Genomic DNA, 27,132 nt, shown 5'->3' on the forward strand with positions numbered 1-27,132 from the left:
CGCCCTGTGTTCTCCCAGCCATGCCTGCGTTTTTCCTGGCACACCTGCGTTTTTTTGAACACTCCCTGAAAACGGTCAGTTGACACCCAGAAACGCCCCTTTCCTGTCAATCACTCTGTGGCTGCCATTGCGATTGAAAAGCGTCGCTAGACCTTGTGTAAAAATACATCGCCCATTGTGAAAGTACGTCGCGCGTGCGCACTACGCCGCATATGCAGAAGTGCCGCTTTTTCACTTAATCACTGCACTGCAAACATTTTTCACTAGCGATCAATGACCCCCACAGTCCCTGGACATGGTAACGTGAAGGGACACACACCCACAGACAGAAGGTGAAAACACAGTTTAACCCACACAGAGCCCTCAGGGAGAGACAGAAATTGGAGCCAGCCACGCAGCGCCCTTGTAGCCAAAGAAAACTTAGCTAGATCGTGACACTAAGTCCTTTAATAGGGCTTAGTATACTACAACACTCCCTCCCCTTCTAAGACCCCCTGGTACTGCTGAGGAGACGTGAAGTCTTTGTGGAGGAGCTGCGCTTCCCTGTGATTCCTGTCAGTGTAAGCTGTAGAGGGAAAATGGCGCCTGGTGAGCTGCTGGATCCGCTCATAGTGAAGCCCCGCCCCCTTAATGGCGCTCGGCTTCCCGCATTTTTATACTGGCCTGAGGTAATTTTTCATGCCTAACAGAGGGTTAAAACCCTTGTTAGGTATGATAGCCAGTGTGGGTATGCATTGGTGGCTCAGCGTGCCCCTCACATCAGGATATACATCTGTGTATGTCCTCCTGAGCCCCCTGGAGCGCAGCCTGCACTCAGAGCTGCGCTCCTACCCTTGTGCCGCCATTCCCGCCGGCAACCCGCTAACCGGGACGCCGGCGCTGTACTCACCACTCTTCTATCTTCTACCTCTGTTAGGGGTGGTGGCGTGCAAATGACTCCCTCAGGAGCTCAGTGTCCTGTCAGTAGAGAAACGGGACCATTAACTCTTTAGGAAGTTGGCCCGTTCTCCCCCCTAAGTCCCACGAAGGAGGCAGTCTGGTGCCAATCAGACCTGCCTGAAAACAACAAACCGAAAATAAATGAAGAAAACTCTTCAGGAGCTTTCCTAAGCGTGACCGGCTCCTCCGGGCACATTTTCTAAACTGAGTCTGGTAGGAGGGGCATAGAGGGAGGAGCCAGTGCTCACTATTGATTTCTTAAAGTGCCCAAGGCTCCTAGTGGACCCGTCTATACCCCATGGTACTAATGTGGACCCCAGTATCCTCTAGGACGTAAGAGAAATAACATTTCTGCCAAAACTCATGTATTTTTTTGAACAATACCATACTTGGTCTCTCATAAGTTTATTACCCAAGTGTACTCTTTGATCTTTTGATATATCTGAATAGGGTAAAACTCCATAGATTGCCTATCACCGCTTGATCTGCAAAAGATGCTGTGGGGACTACAGTTTCCTGACTTACTGACGTATCACTATGCTTGTTTAGTAGCGTGGTTAAGTGACTGGTCCTTGCCACCTGCAGCTAAACCCTGGGTTGATTTGGAGAAAGCATTTCCCCCTTTCGGAATTGGTGTGCACCTCTAAACAATTGAGACCTCTACTCCGCCATATCTAATTCCCTTAAGGCTTAGGATACTATTGTAGTCTCTACTAACTATCTATCTCTACCAGCTTGCAACCTTAAGGACCCTACACACAGCGCGATCCGCCGCCGAGCTGCCCGACGGCGGATACGGCCGACAGGCGACCCGGCGGCGGGAGGGCAGTGATGGGGGGAGAGAAGTTTCTTCAACCCCCCCCCCCCTCCCGTCACCCGGCTCCATAGCAGTGCAGGCAAATATGGACAAGATCGTCCATATTGGCCCCATGCACAAGCGACGGGGGACCAGGGATGAACGAGCGCGGGGCCACGCATCGTTCATCGCTAATACTTCCACACTGAAAGATATGAACGGTATCTTGTTCATTAATGAACGAGATCGTTCATATCTATCAGTATTATCGCCAAGTGTGTAGGGCCCATTACCCTATCTGCACTTTCCCGGTTGATCCCAGATTTACATATTGCAGGGTGGACCTCCTGTGGTCTTACAACCATTGCTGGCGTAGTGGATGTTTGTTCCATCATGTCATTCTCTTCCCTTCAAATGCAATACAATCTCACTAACAGAGAATTGTTTACTTATACACGTATTAGCCAATAGATCTCTAGTATGCTCCGATCCATTGGATCATTTCATCAACCATCACCTACTATTATGTCAAAATATTCATCGCCTATTCTAGAGAATCCATTAGATTTTGGTATTCTATATACTAGGAAAATGTGACAGAGGGTAAATCCTCAGCGCAACTGCACTGGGAGTCGGACTTTTACATTTACACTTCAGCAATGGGAAACTATCTATCTTATTGCACACAGTCTCTGCAACTTGCAATTCAAGTAGCTGCATAGACTTGATTTCATCCTGGCCAAACTGCACAAAATTTGGCCTTCTCAATCTTAATTCTGTTGGTTTGTGGAGAGGTTGGGGAAATTTTCCATATATTTTGAAGCTGCTCTGGGATTAGCTCTCTATGGTGGTAGGTGTTCAACCTAGCTTATAAAGTCCTTAGTGTACGCCTGCATAAGTCCCCTAAGTTAGCTTTGCTTCATGTGTACCCTGCAGACCTATCCAGTTCAGATCGCTATGTTTTGGGTCACATTCTCATTGCCATTAGAGCGGCTATAATGCAGAACTGTAAGTGTTCTTCTCCGCAGCACATAATTCGTAAAATCCATTACGCCTTCCAAATGGAGACGTGGGAGTCCCCTACTCCTTCACAGCCAATACCCCACTTGCCACAAATTTACCACAGATGGAGATGGTGCAGCAGAAGCCTAATATGATACGGCCTAATCTCTTATAAAGTGCTCTCCTTTTTTAAATTATACGAGATTGCTCAGTTTGGGGGCTATTCAATTGTTCATCCTAACGTGATAATTAAAGGATGCCCTTTGTTGCTATTCAATTGTTTTGGGCGCCCTTTAATTATCGCACTTGTCGTGCCCAGGTAGAAAGGGTTTAGTCCCATCTAAACTAATGGGCGCGACGGTGAAAAGTCCTGTTTGGACTTTTCACACATTTCAGCTAGCAGCCTCTGCAGCTAATAGGCGTCTGAACGGAGCAGCATTTGAATAGCTCTGATAGACGCCCATTAGCTAAAACAGTCCCTCCAACAACTGAATAGCCCCCTTTGTTATGTGTTGCGCATGTGTTATGTAATTACATTTTTAGTCTGGGTTCTGCATATCTGATTTTTATTTTTTCCACATTACTAATTAAAGAAAAAATAGTTTTACCTGAAAAAGTTTGCTTTTGTAGCTATCAGAATCAAACAGGTTTTTTATCACAAATGTGGCGGGGAAGTAACTTGCAAGGACAACAGTTATCACTACCGTTGTCCCTGACGGTTTCCCTACATACATAGCGGTGATACTTTCATTTAAAAAAACTAGTAATTAAAGTAAAGACTCAAGATTTTTTTATTTATTTTTTGACCGGTGATACAGTATATATTGTGGCAGTACTTTTTATTTCTGCAGTGTCTGTTCTGATGGCAATACCAAAGTAATGCATACTTGCCTACTCTCCCGGATTCTGCAGGAGACACCCGGTTTCTTGGGTAGTCCCCAACAGCCCCGTAAGAGCAGGCACCCCTCCCGCATTCTACCCACCAGAATGTGAAGATAAATACATAAAAAACACGGACTCACCAGAGGGGGTGGGACCTAATGATGCGATTATTTGATAATAGGCGTAATTTAGCTAATGACACTACTTTGCGTGGCCCCTCCTCCATCACCGCCCACCTGCTTCTTCTCTCTGGGCATCTTCCGGAGAGGAAATTTATAATGTCGGTAAGTATGTAGCAATGTTGTTGTTTTTAAATACTTTATCCTTTGAAAAAAGTATTTCTTAATAAATGAAGGTGGAGTAGAGGTGTGGACAGGGCAATTTAAATGAAATGACTTCACACTGAGTTTTCTTTGGAAATATGCAGCACATGGGGCCTAATTCAGACCTGATTGCAGCAGAAAATTTGTTAGCAGTTGGGCAAAACCATGTGCACTGCAGGGGGGGCGGATATAACATTTGCAGAGAGAGTTAGATTTGGGTGGGTTATTTTGTTTCTGTGCAGGGTAAATATTGGCTGCTTTATTTTTACACTGCAATTTAGATTTAGAACACACCCCACCCAAATCTAACTCTATCTGCACATGTTATATCTGCCCATTCCCCCCGCAGTGCACATGGTTTTATCCATTAGCTAACAAATTTGTTGCTGCGATCAGGTCTGAATTAGGCCCATAACCCATTGTGTTGAGGAATGGGGTTTCTGTCATTTATATCTTCTGTCTTTCTCTTTATCTCTTGTTTCATTTATAGCCTTCTCTTTGAGCCTGTTTCTATCCCTCCCAGTGTTCCTTATTCCCTGCTCTAAATCACTCACTCTCTGTTCCCACTGTCTCTTTTGTTATTCACTTTATGTTGCCTTTCTCTTATATTCTCTGCCAATGAATGTGGTTATCGCCAATTTTGTTTGACTGGGTTTTAAAAATGTATTCTAATAAGTACGCACTTCCCTTTCTTGGCGCACCTGACCACACCACAACTATCCATCTGCTTGTTCAAATACACGTCATCAATGTATGTACTCGCTCCAGCGCTATTCCTTGTGCAGAAGATCCATTTGAACTCAGATGGAACTCTACATACACATCACTCATACCCCTTTCACATCGCACAAATAACCCGGTATCGACACGGCATATTGCCGTGTCGACACGGGCCAGTGTGCGATGTGAAAGCACTTTCCAAGAATTAGCGGGTCGTCTGACCCGGTAATTCAAACCGGTATAAAAGAAGGATTATACCCGGGTTGAATACCGGGTCAGGTGCAGTGTGAATGGGAGCCGCGTCGATGCAACACGGTTCCCATTCACAGCATAGGGAGAGGCAGCGCAGGAGATGAGCTCATCTCCCAGAGCCGCCTCCACCCCCGCCCCTGCTGCTGCTGCGCCCACACCCCCCGCTACTATGGCAACCGACCCGGTATATTGCCGGGTCGGAAAGCCAGCAAAGGAGCGCAAATGCCGGATCCCACCCGGTAAGGACACGTTTCTTTTACTGGGTGGGATCCGGCATTTGCGATCTGAATGCGGTATCAGTATGGCCCGCAGTTCTACCTCAACACCCTAAACACATCCTCACACACCATCCACGGAGATGTAACAGTGACATACCTCCCAACTGTCCCATTTTTTGGGGCTGTCCCACCTGCAGGCCGCAGTGGGGAGGCAAAGAAGCAGTGAATAGATTCTGTGTGCATGTGCACAGTGTCTATTCACAGGAGACAGAGGGACTGGGGCCATGCAGCTGCTCATAGAGAGCTGGGCATGCCCCTCCAGTGATGGAAAATGGGGGTGTGGCTCGCGATCATCACACTCCCGCAAGCCATGTCCCTTTTACCAAGGCCATGCCTCCTTTTTGGAATCATGCGCTTGAATACGGAGCATGCACAGTGCTACAAATTATAAAAATCATCCACAAAATGGACTTGCCTGCAACTCTGGATTGCCCTATTTGCCAGACTTTACCTTCATAATGCGCTTTAAACAAAAAGTTATTTATTTTACGAGGCTACATAAGGAAAAATCTACCATATATGTCTCAAATCAATGTTTGAAATGTGTGCTCGTCACTAAAATAATAAACACCACTTTTCACGAATGTGCTAAACAAACTACTTTCTCATAAGTGAATTCCTTTTTTATGTATCATGGGAACAATTTGACATATAAAAAACAAACAACTTACTTGATATTGTCAAGACAGCCCGTATCTGGCTTCAGTATGGCAGTATGATGAAACATTTTAAATAGAGCAATACCAAGAAAAATGACATTAAGCTGCAAAACAAAAGAGACATTTAAATAGGACTGGGAATAATTTCACCAGTGAAACACACAAAACGGCAAGGCGAAAATTTGTCTCATTTCAAATACTTTATTTTGATGCTTGTGACCCCTGTGCAATATATTCTGTGGCTTAAACTAGGCACACACTATGTAAATACTGATTATTGGGTGCTTGGCACATTTATTGCACAGTGAATACACAGTATCTAGGACTGAATATAGTTTAAAAACCTATTAGATCTGCTCATCAAATCTGGCCTCCTGTACAATATTTATTGGATACGATGAGCATTTATCATGCACATTTTGTAGTGTGTACATAGTCTCCCAATACAGTTAATTTAAAAATTTTACCTTTTGCTGATCTTTAGGATATAAATAGTTCAGATAGAAATAGATAATTCAGTAGTGTGTAAACTAGAAATAGGAAATTCTCATGATCGCCTCACCTCTCATAAAATCATGCATTGTGAGTAAAATCTTTCAGGTGTCTACCAAGCTTTACTGCTTCCGCTTCTGTAATTTTCCTATTAACATACGGCATATGGTGTTATACAACAGCCTTTAATGCCATTCCTATTATAATAGATTTTAATAAAGTTTGCTGTCATTTTATTTTATTGATGCACCCAATACACATCCCCCATTCTTGGCCTTTTTTTTTATTAAAGAATCGGCAGCAGGCAAGGTCGTAGCTACCACAGGTGCAGACAGTGCAGCAGCTATGGAGTCCAGAGCTGAGAGGGGCCCAGCTTCCCTGTCACAGTTGCATATGTTATAAAGTTTACACCATTGAGTGGCACATAGTGGCCCTTACAAAGTTTTTCCTTGGGGCCTACAATATATATAGGTATGCCCCTGGACCTGCTCAATGTTATGGGATATAAAATGAACTGTAGGGCATTATATTGATACGTAAAAATGAACTGGGGCACTGTAATGTGGCAGAGTATGAAGTGAAGGCACTATAGTGTGACATGGAATAAACTGCTCTGGGGGCACTGTAATGTGGCATAATATGAACTGGGGACACTGTATGAGAGTGTGAATTGGGTATGCTGTGTTGTATAATGTGACATAACATGAACTAGGGCACTACTATGGGGCATAATATTAACAACTGCTGCGGAGAGGTGTCTCTCTAGAAGCATTGGGACAGGGGCCTCTTCAAAATGTTGCTGAGGGGACACAAAGTTCTGGCTATACCTCTAGCAGTAGGTGATAGCATTTGATAACTGGTCTAACATGTATGTGTATTCTTTTGTATAATAACATATATGTATAAAAGAGCATTATCATAAAGCTAAGTGCAACTTAGTGCATGCAAAAACTATTTGAGAAAATAAAATCTTGCTGTGCAAATAAATTAGCAGATAATTGCTATACATTAATTATCTGTCTCTCCAATAAACGCAAGGTAGTAAAAATAAATAAATAAATAAAAACAAAAACAAATGTACCATTATTATCAAAGTTGCTGGTCCTATAAAGCTCCAAATAAAATATGTATCATGTCGAAGCCAACACCTGTAAAAATAAAAATAAATATAAAATTACTTAAAGCACAACATTTTATTAAATAATCACTAATGTATTAATCGTTTACTATGTTATTTAACTTTTAGAGTAGTTATTTAGTGGTATGTAAGTGTTGCAAAACTAAAGTATGTGTACTGATACTGTAGATATCAAGAATTCAAGATACATAACAGGGGTTGTTTACTGTATTTCATAACATGGTAAAAATAGCACAATCATTTTATAACCTACAGTCACAAAACATGTATTATTTTTTGCCTTGTTTGTCTAACTTGGACTAGACCTAGAACATTTAAGATGGAATTATCAGCAGAAATACAAATGCGCTATATTAATCATTAATGGGGTTGCTTATCTTTTACAATGTTTTTACAAATATGTTACAGTCAGATTTAGATTGGTAAGCAAATATGAGAGAATAATCAGAGTGAAACTTGAGAATGTTCATGTGTGGTATGCATCTTTGCTCTAACAATCAAATCTGCAATACTGTAACTACAGAAGACAATTCTGCGTCATGATTTCTTCCTCAAAACATAATATATTAAAGTAAATTCACCCAAAAATCAAATGGGAGGTCCCAGCAATAAAGCCCCTGTAAGAGGAGCGAAACGCGTCAGGAGTAGAAGTATTGGACCCCTGCATTGATATTGGACCCGTATGCTGCTGCAGCTATTTGCCATCACCATCAGCTTGACCAAAACTGGGAGGAGAGACCGCGCATTAGTGCCTGCATGCGGCACGGAGAGGTGTAGACTCACAGAGCCTAGAAGTCGGGCAACATCGTTTACAGCAGGCGCCAGCTCAGGTGCCGCTTCCCGCAGCCAGAGACCACCTCGTCTTCTATTGGAAACTCCCCCGTGCTGACACCGTTGGCGGAAGCCACACGTAAGGCTCCAGTGTGGAGCAGTCTACATTCACCTTAGCATTCATTACTAGGTGGCAACATAATAAGGAATTGTGATACAACGTGACTTTATATGGATACTTATTCTGCTACACGGGTTCCATCAGCAGCTGCTATTGATTTTATCAATTGATTTGAACTTATGGACTGAGCTATATCTACATATACTATTATATATTTCTGTGCACAGAATTCGCTTAGATCCACCTCCTTATATTATAAATTTTTAGCATTGCATAATATTTTTTATATTAAGACCGGTCTTGTTTTTCATTTGAGAAGTAATTCTTTCTTCTATATAAATAAATTTTATAAATATAAAAATATAAAGTTGGATTTATTGCATTTCTCAGCCATATCATATCTATATCACAGCGCAAGAGGGTATTTGTTAAAGTTCTTTGGATATTTGCACTTGGGAATCCCAGTGTATATTTTTTGGCTTGTTGACCCCAAGTCAAGGACTCTCCTGCAGCTTATAAAAATAAAAATTTAATCTATATTTGCATTTTGGGTAAGTGATTACTAAGATTCGTTGGTGTTAAATATATCAGCGCCTGGTTTAAGTTTGTGCTCTTTCACCAAAACAGGCCATTATCAGACATGCTGTCCCAAAAACCTGTTTCTTCATAAATAGCACTGATACTTTATCTGTCATTGCTATGAATAGCAGTGATGATAAATGAAAGTTGATGGGTGTTGTGTGAAATTATAATTATTTTTAAATAGGCCTAATAGTAATTAACGACTTAACTGACAATTTTTCATTGTTCTTTTTGTTCTTCTTTTTTTATTTATTTTAGTTTAAAAATTATTTATAAAAATATTTAAATATTATATTATGCACATCTGCAAAACAGATCTCTTCGTCCAAAAGTGGGGGACACAGTGGAGCGGCACGGTTGCATGTGATCTGACCATGCCAGTTAAGTGGTTCATATGTTAAAACTGTAGTGTAATTGTGTTTGTGTCATTGGCAAATTTGCTATAGATGACCATTGTATGTAAAACATCTGCAAATACAATCAACAACTTGCTAGAGATGTTTCAGTGGGTATGGGCCGACACTCATTAGGTCGACCACTGTGTGAAAAAGTCATGTCGACCTAAAGGCCATGTCGACCTAATGTGTGTCGACCTAATGGCATTGCCGACCTTCAGTGGTCGACCTAATGAGTGTCGACTTAAGTTGTGTCGACCTAACGACCGTAACCCGTTTCAGTAATATGTGTTTACTTCGTATGTCTGTGGGGTCAATTTATCATTGGTCAAAAAATGACCTGCCTAATAATCATAAAATCTTACTCTCATATAATCACGGCAATAAGAAATTAAGTATTGGGGCAATAGTTTTAAAAACGACTTGCAGGAATCACTTTACTTTTAGGTTCGGAACCCAGCAGAGTTGCTGTGCATGCGCAGCTGGCCGATTCCACGTGTGCAATCAAGGATCTCACTCCAAAAATAAGTGAGAACTTGTAGTTAAGCTAAGTTTTTTGGAGCTTGGTACATTCAACAATATCGCAATCCCCACACAAACCTATGGGGACTGCTCGAGTGACTGAATCAAGGCAGCACCATACTGTATATTGTAAAATACCCTATTAATACATCCAAGGTATACTTGAAAATGATAAAATAAATAGGTCCATGTCTCTGTTCTAATATTATTGATCGCTAATATAATTCATACTTGTTTTATCCATATAGAAAAAGAATCCATACCCACTTTTAATACCAGTTTATTCAGCAAAGCAAACACTATTCTGCTTTTTAACCGTTATGTGCAGATTCAGTAACAGCACCCTTTATTCTGCCTCCCTGACTTGGTTTCCATAGCAGCTGTTGTTTCTAGCTGTTCCTTGCTGAATGCCAATGGCATGATTCAATAGTGGGTCCATTCTGCACTCTACTAAGAGTAAACCATAACTTCTGGGTACTGTGGCTTTTAAACAAAGAGAATGTTGGAAACTTTAACAAAAATAATGCTAATACCGGGTACCTGAAGTTGAAGACTACATAAAAAGTACTAAAATACAACTCTTAGAAGATTTTCAAATAAAATTAAAAAAATATATTTTTTATGTGTGTATATATATATATATATATATATATATATATATATATACACAGTGCCTTGATAGAGTATTCACCCCCCTTTGCAGTTTTCATGTTTTGTTGCCTCACAACCTGGAATTAAAATGGATTGTTTGAAGGTTTGTATCATTTCGTTCACAGAATATGGCTACAACTTTGGAGATGTTTATTTTTTTATTGTGAAGCAAACAAATAGGACAAAATAACGGAACACTTCAGTGTGCCTATCTGTTCACCCCCCTAAAGTCAGTACTTTGTAGAGCCACCTTTTGCAGCAACTACAGCTGTAAGTCGCTTTGGATAAGTCTCTGTGAGCTTGCCACTGGGATTTTTGTCCATTCCTCAAGGAAAAACTGCTCCAGCTCCTTCATGTTGGATGGTTTCCACTTGTGAATAGCAATCTTCAAGTCTGACCACAGATTCTTAACCGGATTGAGATCTGGGCTTTGACTAGGCCATTCCAACACATTTAAATGACCTTTAAACCACTCGAGTGTTGCTTTAGCAGTATGCTTCGGGTCATTGTCCTGCTGGAAGGTGAACCTCCGTCCCAGTCTCAAATCACAGACAGACTAAAACAGGCTTTGTTCAAGAATATCCATGTATTTAGCACCATCCATCTTTCCCTCGACTTGAAACAGTTTCCCAGTCCTTGCTGCTGAAAAACATCCCCACAGCATGATGCTGCCACCACCACGTTTCACTGTGGGGATGGTGTTCTTGGGGTGATAGGATGTGTTGAGTTTGTGCCAGACATAGGGTTTTCCTTGGTAGCCGAAAAGTTAAATTTTAGTCTCATCTGACCAGAGCACCTTCCTCCATACATTTGGGGAGTCGTCCACATGCCTTTTGGCAAACTCAAAACGGGCCTTCTTATTTTTAACACTAAGTAATGGCTTTTTTTCTGGCCACTCTTCCATAAAGCTTAGCTCTATGGAGTGTACGGCTTATTGTGGTCACATGCGCAGATACACCAGTCTCTGCTGTGGAACTCTGCAGGTCCTTTAGGGTTACCTTTGGTCTCTACGCTGTCTATCTGATTTATGTCCTCCTTGCCCGGACTGTGAGTTTTGGTGGCCAGCCCTCCCTTTGCAGGTTTGTTGTGGTACCATGTTCTTTTTATTTGAAGATGATGAATTTGATGGTGCTCCGGAAGATCATCAAAGATGTGGATATTTTTTTTTATAACACAACCCTGACTTGTACTTCTCAACAACTTTGTCCCTGACTTGTTTGGAGAGCTCCTTGGTCTCCCTGGTGTGATGCCTCTTGCTTAGTGGTGTTGCAGCCTCTGAGGTCTTTCAGAAAAGGTGTGTTTATACTGGCAGATCATGTGACACTTAGATTGCACACAGGTGGACTTCATTTCACTAATTATGTGACTTCTGAAGGTAATTGGTTGCACCAGAACTTGAGGGGCTTCATAGCAAAGGGGGTGAATAAATATGCACATGCCAATTTTCAAATTTTCATTTATAAAAAAAAATATTTAATATACACTGCTCAAAAAAATAAAGGGAACACTAAAATAACACATCCTAGATCTGAATGAATGAAATATTCTTATTAAATACTTTGTTCTTTACATAGTTGAATGTGCTGACAACAAAATCAAACAAAAATTATCCATGGAAATCAAATTTATTAACCCATGGAGGTCTGGATTTGGAGTCACACTCAAAATTAAAGTGGAAAAACACACTACAGGCTGATCCAACTTTGATGTAATGTCCTTAAAACAAGTCAAACTGAGGCTCAGTAGTGTGTGTGGCCTCCACGTGCCTGTATGACCTCATGCCCATGTCTGGGCATGCTCCTGATGAGGTGGCGGATGGTCTCCTGAGGGATCACCTCCCAGACCTGGACTAAAGCATCCGCCAACTCCTGGACAGTCTGTGGTGCAACGTGGCATCGGTGGATGAAGCGAAACATGATGTCCCAGATGTGCTCAATTGGATTCAGGTCTGGGGAACGGGCGTGCCAGTCCATAGCATCAATGCCTTCGTCTTGCAGGAACTGCTGACACACTCCAGCCACATGAGGTCTAGCATTGTCTTGCATTAGGAGGAGCCCAGGGCCAACCACACCAGCATATGGTCTCACAAGGGGTCTGAGGATCTCATCTCGGTACCTAATGGCAGTCAGGCTACCTCTGGCGAGCACATGGAGGGCTGTGCGGCACCCCAAAGAAATGCCACCCCACACCATTACTGACCCACTGCCAAACCGGTCATGCTGGAGGATGTTGCAGGCAGCAGAACGTTCTCCTTGGCGTCTCCAGACTCTGTCACGTCTGTCACATGTGCTCAGTGAGAACCTGCTTTCATCTGTGAAGAGCACAGGGCGCCAGTGGCGAATTTGCTAATCTTGGTGTTCTCTGGCAAATGCCAAACGTCCTGCACGGTGTTGGGCTGTAAGCACAACCCCCACCTGTGGATGTCGGGCCCTCATACCACCCTCATGGAGTCTGTTTCTGATCGTTTGAGTAGACACATGCACATTTGTGGCTTGATGGAGGTCATTTTGCAGGGCTCTGGCAGTGCTCCTCCTGTTCCTTCTTGCAGAAAGGCGGAGGTAGCTGTCCTGCTGCTGGGTTGTTGCCCTCCTACGGCCTCTTCCACGTCTCCTGATGTACTGGCCTGTCTCCTGGTAGCGCCTCCATGCTCTGGATACTACGCTGACAGACCCAGCAAACCTTCTTGCCACAGATCGCATTGATGTGCCATCCTGGATGAGCTGCCACTTGTGTGGGTTGTAGACTCTGTCTCATGCTACCACTAGAGTGAAAGCACCGCCAGCTTTCAAAAGTGACCAAAACATCAGCCAGAAAGCATAGGACCTGAGAAGTGGTCTGTGGTCACCACCTGCAGAACAACTCCTTTATTGGGGGTGTCTTGCTAATTGCCTATAATTTCCACCTGTTGTCTATTCCATTTGCACAACAGCATGTGAAATTGATTGTCAATCAGTGTTGCTTCCTAAGTGGACAGTTTGATTTCACAGAAGTGTGATTGACTTGGAGTTACATTGTGTTGTTTAAGTGTTCCCTTTATTTTTTTGAGCAGTGTATATTTTTCACATTTCACTTTACCAACTTAGACTATTTTGTGCATATCCATTACATAAAATCCAGATTTAAAAAAAAAAAAAAATTCAATTACAGATTGTAATGTAACAAAATAGGTAAAAAGCCAAGGGGGGTGAATATTTTAGCAAGGTACTGTATATAGTGATGATGCGGTGTAATTAGCTTGGTAGAGGGGTGGATTTTTTCAGTGTCTAGGTGCTTAATCGAGATCCACCAGCTTTTCCAGGTAAATAAATGAGAATTTTGCTATACTGTCAGCATAATAACTGAAACAAAACAACAGACAGTCTAGCTGTTTTAATTTGCAAAAGCAGCTCCCTGCATTGCATTTTTATAGGGGCTGCTTAAAAGATAAATTTGTCAAGCTCGATAATGCTTTGCATTACAGAGTTTGGCCCTGGAAGGTAACACCATCTTCAGAGAGCATTGTAACTTAAATGAAACATTCTGCACAATTTGCTTTTGGGAGAGGAGTCCGAAGGATCCCACCCCCGGTGCTGTCCGCTTGCACATGCACTGATGGATGTTGGCGCATGCGTAGTAGCGCAGTGGGGTCAGAAACGAGTGCAACAAGTCCCCCTGACCGCCGGTCACATAACTACATCCCGGTCTAACAAGGGCACCTGAAGCAGCACACCTGCTCTACAACTCTGGCTGATGTTTCCACATACTAGAAGTTCACTAAACAGCAGAGGCAAAAAAAGTCTAAATATTAACTTTTACAACTTTTGAATCACTCTATATATTAAATTACTGTGAGGAAATGAGAGGTCTGTGACAATTAATATATTTATGCCTCGTTTCCCACGTCAGATATGTACTTTGTACCCCCATAGCCAGAGCCGGCCATAGGCATAGGCAAACTAGGCAATTGCCTAGGGCATTTGATATGCCTAGGGGCATCAGCAGCTTCTGCTGATTAAAATGATATGCGGCATGCCTATATTCTATGTAGCATTTCATATGCAGATACAGCCACAGTCTCACACAGTATATAGGCATGCTGCATATCAGTTTAATCAGCAGAAGCTGCTTGTGCATCCTAGCCACATAGCAATGCAAATAAGATGCATTTTCATTTAAAAAAAGGTGCCCGACGTTAGCATTGATGCAAGATTTGTGAGGACACATCTGTATCCAAGCAGAGGCAGAGGTCACAGTGTTAGTGGCAGTGTGAGTGCTGTGTGCATGTGAGTGGGTTGGTTGTGCAGTAGTGTTCGGAATATGTGTAAGGAGCATTATGTGTGTCATGTAAAAATGCATTAATAACGTGCAACATATGCGTAAGGGGAACTATGCGTGTCATGTGTATAAGGGCATTAATAATGTGTGGCATATGTGTAACAGGGTACTACTGTATGTGTGTCATTATGTGTATAGGGGCACTAATAATGTGCAGCAAATGTGTAGGGGGCACTTTGTGTCATTATGTGTATAAGGGTATTAATAATGTGCGGCTTATGTGTAAGGGACATTATGTGTAAAAGGGCATTAATAAAGGTTGTCATAATGTGTAAGGCGCATTATGTTTATAAGGACATTAATGTGTCTCATATGTGTAAGGGGCATTACTGTGTGGAATTGTGTATAAATTCATTACTAATGTGTGGCATTATGTGTATAAGGTGCTCTACTATGTGGCATTGCGTGTAGAAAGGGCACTACTGTGTCGTCTAATGTGAATAAAGAGCAATAGGGTGTGGTGTAATGTGAAGAAGGAGCAATTCAGTGTGATGTAATGTGAATAAGGGGCTCTACTGTGAGGAGTAACGTTTATAAGGTAAAGTGATGCTACTGTGGGATGTAATATGAATTATGGACACTATTGCATGATCAAATGTGAATGAAGTTGCAGTACTGTGTGGCGTAATTGGAATTGGGGTTACTATTGTATGGCCATGCCCCTTGCCAGCAAAAACACACCCCTTTTTGGGCTGTGCGCCAAATGTGCGAACTGTTCCTATTTAAACTATAGGGGGTACAAACACCAAAATAAGGACTACTATGGGTGAAGAGTGATGGTGCTGGGAAAGAGGTGCAAGGTCAGAGGCGGAACCAGCGGTGGTGCTAGGGGGCACCAGCCAAAATCTTGCCTTGGGCATCATATTGATTAGGGCCGGCTCTGCCCATAGCATGTCCCTGCTCCCCTATACTGTGTTTAAATCAGCCTTAATATTGTAATGTATGCCTTGGATTATGTTATCTGTCACACTGTATGTGGGTTATTCCTGTTAGCATTACAGTTTCCTTTTGTTTACTTACACCACAGTGGACACTTAAAGGTTGACTCATTTAAGGTACTATTGTCCCTTTTGTTTTACTTCCTATTGTCCAACAGTAAGATTGCCAGACAAGGGGGTATATTTACTAAGCTCCCTATTTTGACCGAGATGGTGTTTTTTCTTCAAAGTGTCATCTCGGGAATTTACTAAACTCAAATCTCGGCAGTGATGAGGGCATTCGTATTTTTTTGGAAGTAAAAAAAAAAATACGAATGAATACACCATCGGTCAAATATCTTTTTTTTTTGATACAACTCGGTAATTTACTAAAAAGTGTATTTCACGAACACTGCCGGCAATAGCCAAACACTGCCGTGAAAAAATACAAATCGTAAAAAAAAGCAGATTTAAAACAGACCTGCTTTTTTTTTACCGTGTTCTGACAGGCATGCACGGATCCATGAGATCCGTGCATGTTTATCAGTGGGAAGGGGTGGGAAAGTGTTAAATTGTCAGGAAAAAAATGCGTGGGGTCCCCCCTCCTAAGCAAAACCAGCCTCGGGCTCTTTGAGCCGGACCTGGTTGAAAAAATATGGGGGGAAAAATGACAGGGGTTCCCCCATATTTAATCAACCAGCACCGGGCTCTGTGCCTGGTTCTGGTTCCAAAAATACGGGGGACAAAAAGCGTAGGGGTCCCCCGTACTTTTGAAACCAGCACCGGGCTCCACTAGCCAGGTACATAATGCCACAGCCGGGGGACACTTTTATAGTGGTCCCGGCGGCCCTGGCATTACATACCCAACTAGTCACCCCTGGCCGGGGTACCCTGGAGGAGTGGGAACCCCTTAAATCAAGGGGTCCCCCCCCTCCAGCTACCCAAGGGCCAGGGGTAAAGCCCGAGGCTGTCCCCCCATCCAAGGGCGGCGGATGGGGGGCTGATAGCCTTTTGAAAAAAATGTGAATTGTATCCAATGGTGGGAACTTTGCGGTCAGCGGTTGACCGAAAAAGTAACCTCACCGCTGACCACAAAGTTCCCACCATTGGATACAATGGAGCGCATAGGCGCTACATAGTATCTCTGCCGTGTGCTGCTTACAGACACTACAGGAGCACACAGCCAATCAGGAGGGTGCCACGACGTGGCGCTCCCTGATTGGCAGAAGGGGCCCTCTTTGACAGTAGTCAGGGGGGGTCCTGGCAGTCGGGGAAAGGGGTCCCATGTGTAAACATGGGGCCCCTATCAGTGCGTGGTCGGGTTTCTGTTTTTTTGTTTTGCCAAGTACGTGGATTATACAAAGAACAGAAGGTACACTGGATTATGTGACTATAATTTTTTTTCACAGGTACCCCGAGGATTCTATATGGAGAAGAGGACCGAGCCTTGTGTGAACATAGGTAAGTATGTATGTTTGGAGGTGTGCATGTATGTAATACACTTATACTGTCACGGTGTGTGTGTCCTGTTTTTTTGGGGGTATTTTTTTAGTAGTAGTACTACAGGTACCAGCGGGCCCGGTTTTCCACCGCATGCTGGTACTTGTGGTTCTCCAAGTACCAGCTTGCGGGGAGGCTTGCTGGGACTTGTAGTACTGCTACTAAAAACAATAGTACATTTTTTTTCAAAAGGCTATCAGCCCCCCATCCGCCACCCTTGGATGGGGGGGGCAGCCTCGGGCTTCACCCCTGGCCCTTGGGTGGCTGGAGGGGGGGAACCCCTTGATTTAAGGGGTTCCCACTCCTCCAGGGTACCCCGGCCAGGGGTGACTAGTTGGGTATGTAATGCCAGGGTTGCCGGGACCAGTATAAAAGTGTCCCCCGGCTGTGGCATTATGTACCTGGCTAGTGGAGCCCGGTGCTGGTTTCAAAAATACGGGGGACCCCTACTCTTTTTGTCCCCCGTATTTTTGGAACCAGGACCAGTTGCAGAGCCCGGTGCTGGTTGATTAAATATGGGGGAACCCCTGTCATTTTTTCCCCCATATTTTTTCAACCAGGTCCGGCTCAAAGAGCCCGAGGCTGGTTTAGCTTAGGGGGAAGGGGGGCCCACGCATTTTTTTTTTTAGATTTGTAACAATGTTATTTTTTTTACGAAAGGTGCACAATGAAGCCCTGCACGGATCTCACAGATCCGGCCGAGATTCATTGTGTTAATGTCAGCAGTGTTTTACTATTCACTCCCGTAAAACACTGCCAAAAAATACGAATGACATCGACATCGGAAAACACGAAAATGCAGAATACGACAGCTTAGTAAATTAGTCGTAATAAATTCAAAAAGTTGCACATTTACACTTTCGATGTCATTCGTGTTTGAACTTTAACCTCATTCTGAAAAATACGAATTTTAGTAAATATACCCCAAGGTGTCTCTCTGACTGATGGTTAAAATATGTACAGTATTGTATTCCAATACCTTAAAATCCTAAAACAAAGACGTCAAACACACCGTTGCTAGATGAGGCTTCTAGGGGTATAAATAGTGCTACCCAGAGAGCTGAGGGAAGATTTCTCTGCTGTGGAACCCATTATATTGGATTTATCTGGGACTCTCTGTTGCTGGAAGAGATTCTCTGCTCCCAGACTAAGAAGTAATGTTCTGTCAAGAGTTCGTAGTGGGAAGTGTCATGGGGAATTGGATTACAGAAGTGTGCTAAACTGTTTATAACCCATTCTGTTTAATAAACCACTGTTTGTTTTTCATCTACCACCATGCCTGAGTGATTTGGAACACGGTACCTTCGCATTTGATGGCAAGCAGAGGGATCATTCAGGTTACAACCATTGAAACAAGATATCACAGCAGAATGGAGGCAGTACAAATCTACAAAAACAACAAGAAGGGAGTCTAGCAAGAACTGTGTCATGCAAGACATTTTTTATTCAATACAGTGGATACCAAGGGGTCCCTAATCGCAAAAATTAGTGAAATGGGACTCGTAGAACACCTTGCTGGAAAGGAAGAAGAGAAGGATATGGTTCAGGACCCGGTGGAGGGAAAGGGTAATGAAACCAGAGCAATGGCCACCCCTGCAGCTGAATTATCCATCGGCAACATGGAACAGCTGAAGATTCTGCTTGACATCCTGGGACCAGGAGTTGCCACACATGAGAGGGTAGCAGTATTGAGAGATGCATGTGAGACCTGTCATGGTACCTTTGATGGCATCAGCACCAGTGTCGGAAGAAAGACAGGTGCCGTTACTGGGCTACAATGATGTATCACGCTTTGTGGAATTGGTCATGGATATTGACACGCACCTTCAGGCATTTGAGTCCATGATGAATATGCATGATAAACCTGGGAGGAACTGGTTAAAATATTTAGTGCCTAGTTTGATGCGTCAAGCTCAGGGAGCATACCATGCTCTGAGCCCAGAGCAAGGAAGAGACTACCAGGAGATTTGGAGAGTGTTGTTTGCTCGGTATGCAGTTACACCTAAATTCTACTGCTCTAAGTTCTAATCTATAGCAGAAAGTGGAGAGTCCTCGTACACGGAATATACATAGTAGTTTACTGTTAAGGAACTGAGATCGGTGGCTAGAAGGGAAGCAAGCCACAACTGCAAAGGACATTAAACATTTCTTCATCTTGGAGCAACTAATGAACAAAATGGCTCCAGAAGTCCAGAAGGACAGAACCCCCATAGACCCAGAAGCAGCAGTAGCATTGGCAGATGAATTTCTGGCTAACCGTCCCAGATTGAGGGGGAGCTAGCAGAGGCAAATGTCCAAAGGCCTCCACCTGATCGAGATACATCCTCTGCTACATCATGCCCAATGTCGCCCCATACCCTAGCCATGCACTCTAGTGCACCCAGACCTCGCAGTCCAAGGCTATCTGACTCCAGAATGTGTTACACTTGCCAACAACCAGGGCATATACAGTGAAAGTGCCCATAAGGAAGATGGCCACTGTTGGGAGCAAGACCAGCCGTGCCCCGAGTGGCAGTGTGTCAGGAGACATCAGTTGAGGGTGGGGAGGGTTACTACTATCTTGATGCACCAGAGGCAGAGGAAGTAGTTTATCAAGCAGAGGTAGTGGTGGTACTCAGCAAGGCTACCCAAGCAAATATGGAGGGTTACCTACAGCAAGTCAAAGTTAACGGGCAGAACCTGCAGGGTCTCTGGGATTTAGGAGCCTTTATTACCCTGGTTCGGTCCATTTTAGTTTCACCAGATCAATGGCTAAAGAACTGCAAAATAAAAATTTCAATGGTGGGAGGCCAGATGATGGTTATACCCATGGCTCGAGTTCATTTGGATTGGGGCCAGGGTTCGGGGGAGGTGAATGTGGGCTTGCTGGGGGAGGATTACCAACCTCTGTGATTTTAGGTAACGACTTAGGCCAAGGGTTAACTAGTTACTTTGTGGGAGATGTCACTCGCATACAGGCATGTGCTACAGAAACTGGAACCTCCAATGTATCACTGACCTGGTTTGGGAGTGTTGTGGACTCGGGGCTTCTTCCGATGACCGGGAAGAGGAACCGCCACTGGGTCGTAGTAGAGATGGCCGGATGTAGGTCTTCCTCATGCAGGACTAAGACGGCAGGCGGGAGGCCCAGAGGAATTCTTGAAGGTCTCCTGTAAGACAAGACTTGTAGAAATACTGAAGGCTGGGGTACTGAGATATTGGAGACACTGTGGTATTGGAGGCACTGAGGTGCTGGGAGTACAGGGAGTGCTGGGAGGCCCTTGGAGGCACGGAGGTGCTTGGAGGCACGGAGGTGCTTGGAGGCACGGAGGTGTTTGGAGACACCGAGGTGTTTGGAGGAATGAGGTGCTTGGAAGCACGAGGTGCTTGGAGACACGGAGGTAACTGGAGGCACGGAGGTGCTTGGAGGCACGGAGGTGTTTGAAGACACCGGGGTGTTTGGAGGGATGAGGTGCTTGGAGGCACGAGGTGCTTGGAGACACGGAGGTAACTGGAGGCACGGAGGTAACTGGAGGCACGGAGGTGCTTGGAGGCACGGAGGTGCTTAGAGGCACAGAGGTGCTTGGAGGCACAGAGGTGCTTGGAGGCACGAGGTGCTTGTAGGCACGGAGATAATTGGAGGCACAGAGATAATTGGAGGCACGGAGATAATTGGAGGCACGGAGGTGCTTGGAGGCACAGAGGTGCTTGGAGGCACGAGGTGCTTGGAGGCTCAGGATGCTTGGAGGCACAGGATGCTTGGAGGCACAGGATGCTTGGAAGCACAGGATGCTTGCAGGGACGAGGGAGCTCTGGAATCACAGCTTCCGCAGGAGAAACGAAGATACTCAGGCACCGGATCTCTGCCTGGTATCTGATTTTAAATTCCCCGCCCTAGCCTGATTGGCGGAGCAGGCAGGTGACGTCAGACCTGCTCCGCCTCCTTGCCCTCGCTTGTGATGGCGGCGTCCTTGCTTCCGGGAAGCCGCCGGAGAGCAGCGCTGACCCGCCGCTGAAGCCGGAGACCGTCAGGGGAAGAGAGGCGCCGGGCAGACCAGGCCACCCGCAGGGACAAGCGCGGTCGCCGCTGCCCGAGGTTCGTGACAGTACCCCCTCCTCCAGGAGTGGCCCCTGGACACTTCCCGGGCTTTGTCGGATGTCTGGAGTGGAAGATCCGAATCAGACGAGGAGCCGTTACTTCAGTAGCCCCAATCCAACTTCTCTCCTCAGGACCATAACCCTTCCAGTCCACCAAGTACTGTAATTTTTTATGAAGATAACGAGAGTCAAGAATAGCTTTGATTTCAAACTCCGCTCCAGCTTCTGCCACTACGGACGTTGGCCTAGGGAGTGCTGAGTGGAACCGATTCAGAATGAGGGGACGGAGTAGAGAAACATGAAAAGCGTTAGGTATTCAAAGATGGGCAGGCAAACCCAGTTTACAGACCACAGGATTTAAGACTTGTAGCACAGGGTAAGGACCGATGAACCTTGGAGCAAATTTCATGGTGGGCACTTTCAACCGGAGATTCCGTGTGGACAGCCATACCCTGTCCCCAACTTTATATTGAGGTGCGGCTTGCCGTTTCTTATCTGCGAAGAACTTGTACCGAACAGAAACCTGCTTAAGATTAGCATGAACCCTTCTCCAAATTTGTCCAAAGTGTCGTAGAGTGGACGCTACAGCAGGAACCTCTATTATCGGAAGGCTTGGAAATTCCGGAACACGGGGATGGAACCCGTAGTTGACGAAAAATGGTGATTCCCCAGTGGAAGAATGAAACAAATGGTTATGGGCAAACTCCGCCCAAGGCAACAACTCCACCCAGTTGTCCTGTGAAGGAGAGAGATACAAACGAAGAAAAGTCTCTAGATCTTGATTGACTCGTTCCGTTTGCCCATTTGTTTGGGGATGATAAGCAGACGAAAACTTAAGTTTAATGTGTAGAGTTGAACAAAGGGCTTTCCAAAACCTGGCGGTGAACTGTACTCCACGGTCAGAAACAATCTCTTGTGGCAACCCATGCAAACGAAAATGTTCTCGGATAAACAATAGAGCCAGTTTCGGTGCTGTCGGGAGACCAGTCAAGGGCACAAAGTGTGCCATCTTCGAAAAACGGTCAACGATAACCCAAACGGTGTTGCAACCCTTGGAACAAGGCAAGTCAGTGATGAAGTCCATGGAAATGTGAGTCCAGGGTCTCACAGGGATAGGCAGAGGACGAAGTAACCCTGCAGGAGGCAGACGAGGAGATTTATGTTGTGTACATTGGGGACACGAATTAACGCAATCTTGTACATCCTTCCTCATGGTGTTCCACCAGTAAGACCTTTGCAGAAACTTGTACATCTTCTGAGCGCCGGGATGACCGGAAAACTTGGAGTTATGGGCCCACAGTAGTATTCCTGGGCGGAATCTAGCTGGCACGGACATTCTTCCAGGAGGAGGAGCTGGAGTAGTTAAAGCAGCAGAGACAGAAACTGGATTCAGAATTAAACCCCGCTCCGGAGGTTCATCCTCGTCTGTGGGAACTTGTGAACGAGAAAGCGCATCTGCTTTAATATTGAGAGTCCCGGCCCGGTACTTGATAATGAACGAGAATCGGGAAAAGAAAAGTGCCCATCTCGCCTGGCGAGGATTCAAGCATTGTGCGGATTTGATGTACAGCAAATTCTTGTGATCCGTGTAGATGGTAAACACATGTTTAGCCCCTTCTAGAAGATATCTCCATTCTTCCAAGGCAGATTTGATTGCCAAGAGTTCCTGGTCTCCAATAGTGTAATTTCGTTCGGCTGGAGAGAATTTACGAGAATGGAAGCCACACGGATGTAATTTTTTATCAGAGGAATACTGGGAGAGAACAGCCCCAACCCCGACTGAAGATGCATCAACTTCTAAGAAGAAGGGTTCCTCGAAATTTGGTTGTTGGAGAACTGGAGCCGTCATGAAAGCTAACTTTAGGCGAGAAAAAGCTACAATGGCTTCCGGAGGCCACAAACTAGGATTAGAACCCTTCCTCGTCAGGGCAGTAATGGGCGCAACAATGGTGGAGAAACCCTTAATGAATTTCCTGTAGTAGTTCGCAAAGCCCAGGAACCTTTGTATTGCTTTCAGGGAAAGAGGCTGAGTCCAGTCACGAATGGCCGACAACTTTTCCGGATCCATGCGAAGCTCCGTCCCCGAGATGACATAACCGAGGAACGGAATAGATGTTACTTCAAAGGTACATTTGGAAAGCTTGGCGTAGAGATGATTCTCTCGTAAACGGTGTAGCACCTCTTTGACTTGAGTCCTGTGTTCGACAAGATTCTTGGAAAAAATCAGTATGTCGTCCAGATATACCACAACGCTCTGATACAGCATATCACGAAAGATTTCGTTGACGAATCCCTGGAAAACCGCGGGAGCATTACTAAGACCAAACGGCATCACCAAGTATTCGTAATGCCCATCTCGGGTATTAAAGGCAGTCTTCCATTCATCCCCCTCTCGGATGCGTATAAGATTATAAGCTCCTCTCAAGTCGAGTTTTGAAAAAATACGGGCACCACGAACCCTATCAAATAACTCTGTGATTAGTGGCAAGGGGTATTTATTCTTAATAGTAATGTCGTTTAGGCCGCGGTAGTCGATGCATGGTCTCAACCCCCCGTCCTTTTTCTTCACGAAAAAGAAGCCTGCACCAGCAGGGGAGGAAGAGGGGCGAATGAATCCCTTGAGCATATTGGACTTAATATACTCCGACATGGCTTGAGTCTCGGGAAGAGACAGAGGATATGTGCGACCACGAGGTGGCGTCTTCCCTGGGACAAGGTCAATAGGGCAGTCCCAAGGCCTGTGAGGTGGTAACAGGTCAGCAGCTTGTTCCGAAAATACGTCCTTGTACCCTTGATATGCCTCCGGAATGTGCTCTTCATCCGTTTTGGAGGTAACACGGAGCGGACAAACAGGAGTAAGACAGTTAGTGTGACAAAAGGGACTCCAGGACAGAATTTGTGACGACTTCCAGTCGATGTGGGGATTATGACTTTTCAGCCAAGGCATTCCAAGAACCAGATCATGGGGCATTTCTGGGATTACCAAGAGTTCCAAATCTTCCTGATGTAGAGCCCCGACCTGCAGCTTAACTGGCCCCGTGCGCCACATTATAAGACCTTTGGAAATTCTAGTCCCGTTGATAGCCGTCAGTGAAATTGGCCGCTCGATAGGCCGTAACTTTAAACCCAAACTTTGGGCACAGAAGGAAGAAACGAAGTTCCCTGCAGCTCCGGAATCCAATAGGGCTTCACAAGACCTGGAGACTGAATTGGAGACTAGAGTTACTGGAAGCAAGCAGTCCGAAGTTGGAGAAGCTTTTGTCGTAACTCCCAGCTTGACTCCTCCGGAACAAGCTAGGCCTGCCCGTTTCCCGGACGGGCTTTACAAGATTTAAGAAAATGATCTGCGGCTCCACAGTAAAGGCAGAGTTTACCCTCACAACGACGCTGTCGTTCTTCCGGAGACAGTCGGGAGCGGTTAATTTGCATGGGCTCATCTGAGCTAGGTGGGGCCACCGGCCTAGGAGTAGGATTCCGGAACCTGGAACGATCCGAACGGCTACGTTCTCTTCCACGCTCCTGCATCCGAAGATCCACCTTGACGCAAAGGGAAATCAAATCTTCTAATGGATCCGGCAGATCTCTAGTAACCAGCTCATCTTTTAGCCGGTCGGAAAGACCGTTCCAGAAGGCAGCTCTCAGGGCGTCATTATTCCAGCGTAGTTCGGAAGCAATGGTCTGGAAATGAACCACGTACTGGCCCACGGAACGGGCGCCCTGCCGAACACGGAGCAAATCGGAAGAAGCAGTGGTCATTCTGCCGGGCTCGTCGAAAATCCTTCGAAAGGACGAGATGAAGTTGGTGTAGTTGGAAACCATGGGATCAGATCGTTCCCATAATGGAGACACCCAATCCAAAGCAGAACCTTCCAACAGAGAAATAATATATGCTACCTTGGACCGGTCTGTAGGAAAGTTGTGTGCAAGTAGCTCGAAATGTACCTCGCATTAGTTCAAGAAACCACGACAATTTTTGGGATTCCCATTATAGCGGGACGGAGTAGGCAACTGAAGGCGTGGAGTGACACCGGCCGATGGTTGAACATTGCTGGCAACGGCAACTGGTGCGACTACTGGAACAGGTGCCGGAATTACTGAGGCCAGAGACGCCTGAATCTGATCCAGACGCCCGGACAACTGCTGGAGGTACTGCATCACCTGGCCTTGCGCTGCTTCCTGACTTTGCACTCGAGAAGCCAGGTTCTGGATGGCACTCGAGTCCGTGTTCCGATTCCCCGAGTCCATGTGGCCTGAGTATACTATCACTGACCTGGTTTGGGAGTGTTGTGGACTCGGGGCTTCTTCCGATGACCGGGAAGAGGAACCGCCACTGGGTCGTAGTAGAGATGGCCGGATGTAGGTCTTCCTCATGCAGGACTAAGACGGCAGGCGGGAGGCCCAGAGGAATTCTTGAAGGTCTCCTGTAAGACAAGACTTGTAGAAATACTGAAGGCTGGGGTACTGAGATATTGGAGACACTGTGGTATTGGAGGCACTGAGGTGCTGGGAGTACAGGGAGTGCTGGGAGGCCCTTGGAGGCACGGAGGTGCTTGGAGGCACGGAGGTGTTTGGAGACACCGAGGTGTTTGGAGGAATGAGGTGCTTGGAAGCACGAGGTGCTTGGAGACACGGAGGTAACTGGAGGCACGGAGGTGCTTGGAGGCACGGAGGTGCTTGGAGGCACGGAGGTGTTTGAAGACACCGGGGTGTTTGGAGGGATGAGGTGCTTGGAGGCACGAGGTGCTTGGAGACACGGAGGTAACTGGAGGCACGGAGGTAACTGGAGGCACGGAGGTGCTTGGAGGCACGGAGGTGCTTAGAGGCACAGAGGTGCTTGGAGGCACAGAGGTGCTTGGAGGCACGAGGTGCTTGGAGGCACGAGGTGCTTGTAGGCACGGAGATAATTGGAGGCACGGAGATAATTGGAGGCACGGAGATAATTGGAGGCACGGAGGTGCTTGGAGGCACAGAGGTGCTTGGAGGCACGAGGTGCTTGGAGGCTCAGGATGCTTGGAGGCACAGGATGCTTGGAGGCACAGGATGCTTGGAAGCACAGGATGCTTGCAGGGACGAGGGAGCTCTGGAATCACAGCTTCCCTAGGAGAAACGAAGATACTCAGGCACCGGATCTCTGCCTGGTATCTGATTTTAAATTCCCCGCCCTAGCCTGATTGGCGGAGCAGGCAGGTGACGTCAGACCTGCTCCGCCTCCTTGCCCTCGCTTGTGATGGCGGCGTCCTTGCTTCCGGGAAGCCGCCGGAGAGCAGCGCTGACCCGCCGCTGAAGCCGGAGACCGTCAGGGGAAGAGAGGCGCCGGGCAGACCAGGCCACCCGCAGGGACAAGCGCGGTCGCCGCTGCCCGAGGTTCGTGACACAATGCTTCTGACACTTCACACCAAGCACTGGGTGTCCTGGATGAATCGGCCACCACAGCCCCTGAACTTTTGGCAATTTGTATTGAACCTGACAGGGATGAAAAACTCTACATAGCTGGGTGCGTAGCCTGTCAGCAGAGGAAAGGACATGGCTATGTAGAAGCTGGAAAGTCATAGGAAATTGGTAGACAGCAGATGGAGAGAAAGGTAAATAACTGCTTACCAGTCCTGTCAGTGATCCCAATTAGTGAGACTAGACTGCAATATCCCCGCAGATGGCAGTTCTGGAGAAGGGAGCAGCCTGGTGAGGTTGACCCAGTTAGTAGGGGAGGGATGACAGGAAGATGTTGGCAGAAGAGACAGATAACAATCAACACATCTAGTGATAGAATGATAGTATCTAGCTGGTATTGGCAAAAGAGGGAT

The 27,132-nt window shown here is 45.6% G+C and overlaps 1 protein-coding gene across 8 annotated transcripts in view; it reads right to left on the minus strand.

Annotated features, from left to right (window-relative positions):
- ADGRL3 (adhesion G protein-coupled receptor L3) overlaps positions 1–27,132 on the minus strand; it is a 1,270,535-nt gene that overhangs the window by 381,843 nt on the left and 861,560 nt on the right. For all 8 annotated transcript variants that reach the window (XM_063914936.1, XM_063914945.1, XM_063914955.1 and 5 more), the window contains exons 17-18: positions 7,425–7,491; positions 5,864–5,955 (exon numbers count right to left, since the gene is read on the minus strand). In XM_063914936.1, coding sequence (XP_063771006.1) covers positions 5,864–5,955; positions 7,425–7,491 — 159 coding nt within the window. The remainder of the gene's footprint in view (positions 1–5,863; positions 5,956–7,424; positions 7,492–27,132) is intronic.

This window comes from Pseudophryne corroboree, chromosome 1 (genome assembly GCF_028390025.1).
Source record: "Pseudophryne corroboree isolate aPseCor3 chromosome 1, aPseCor3.hap2, whole genome shotgun sequence".
NCBI lineage: Eukaryota > Metazoa > Chordata > Amphibia > Anura > Myobatrachidae > Pseudophryne > Pseudophryne corroboree.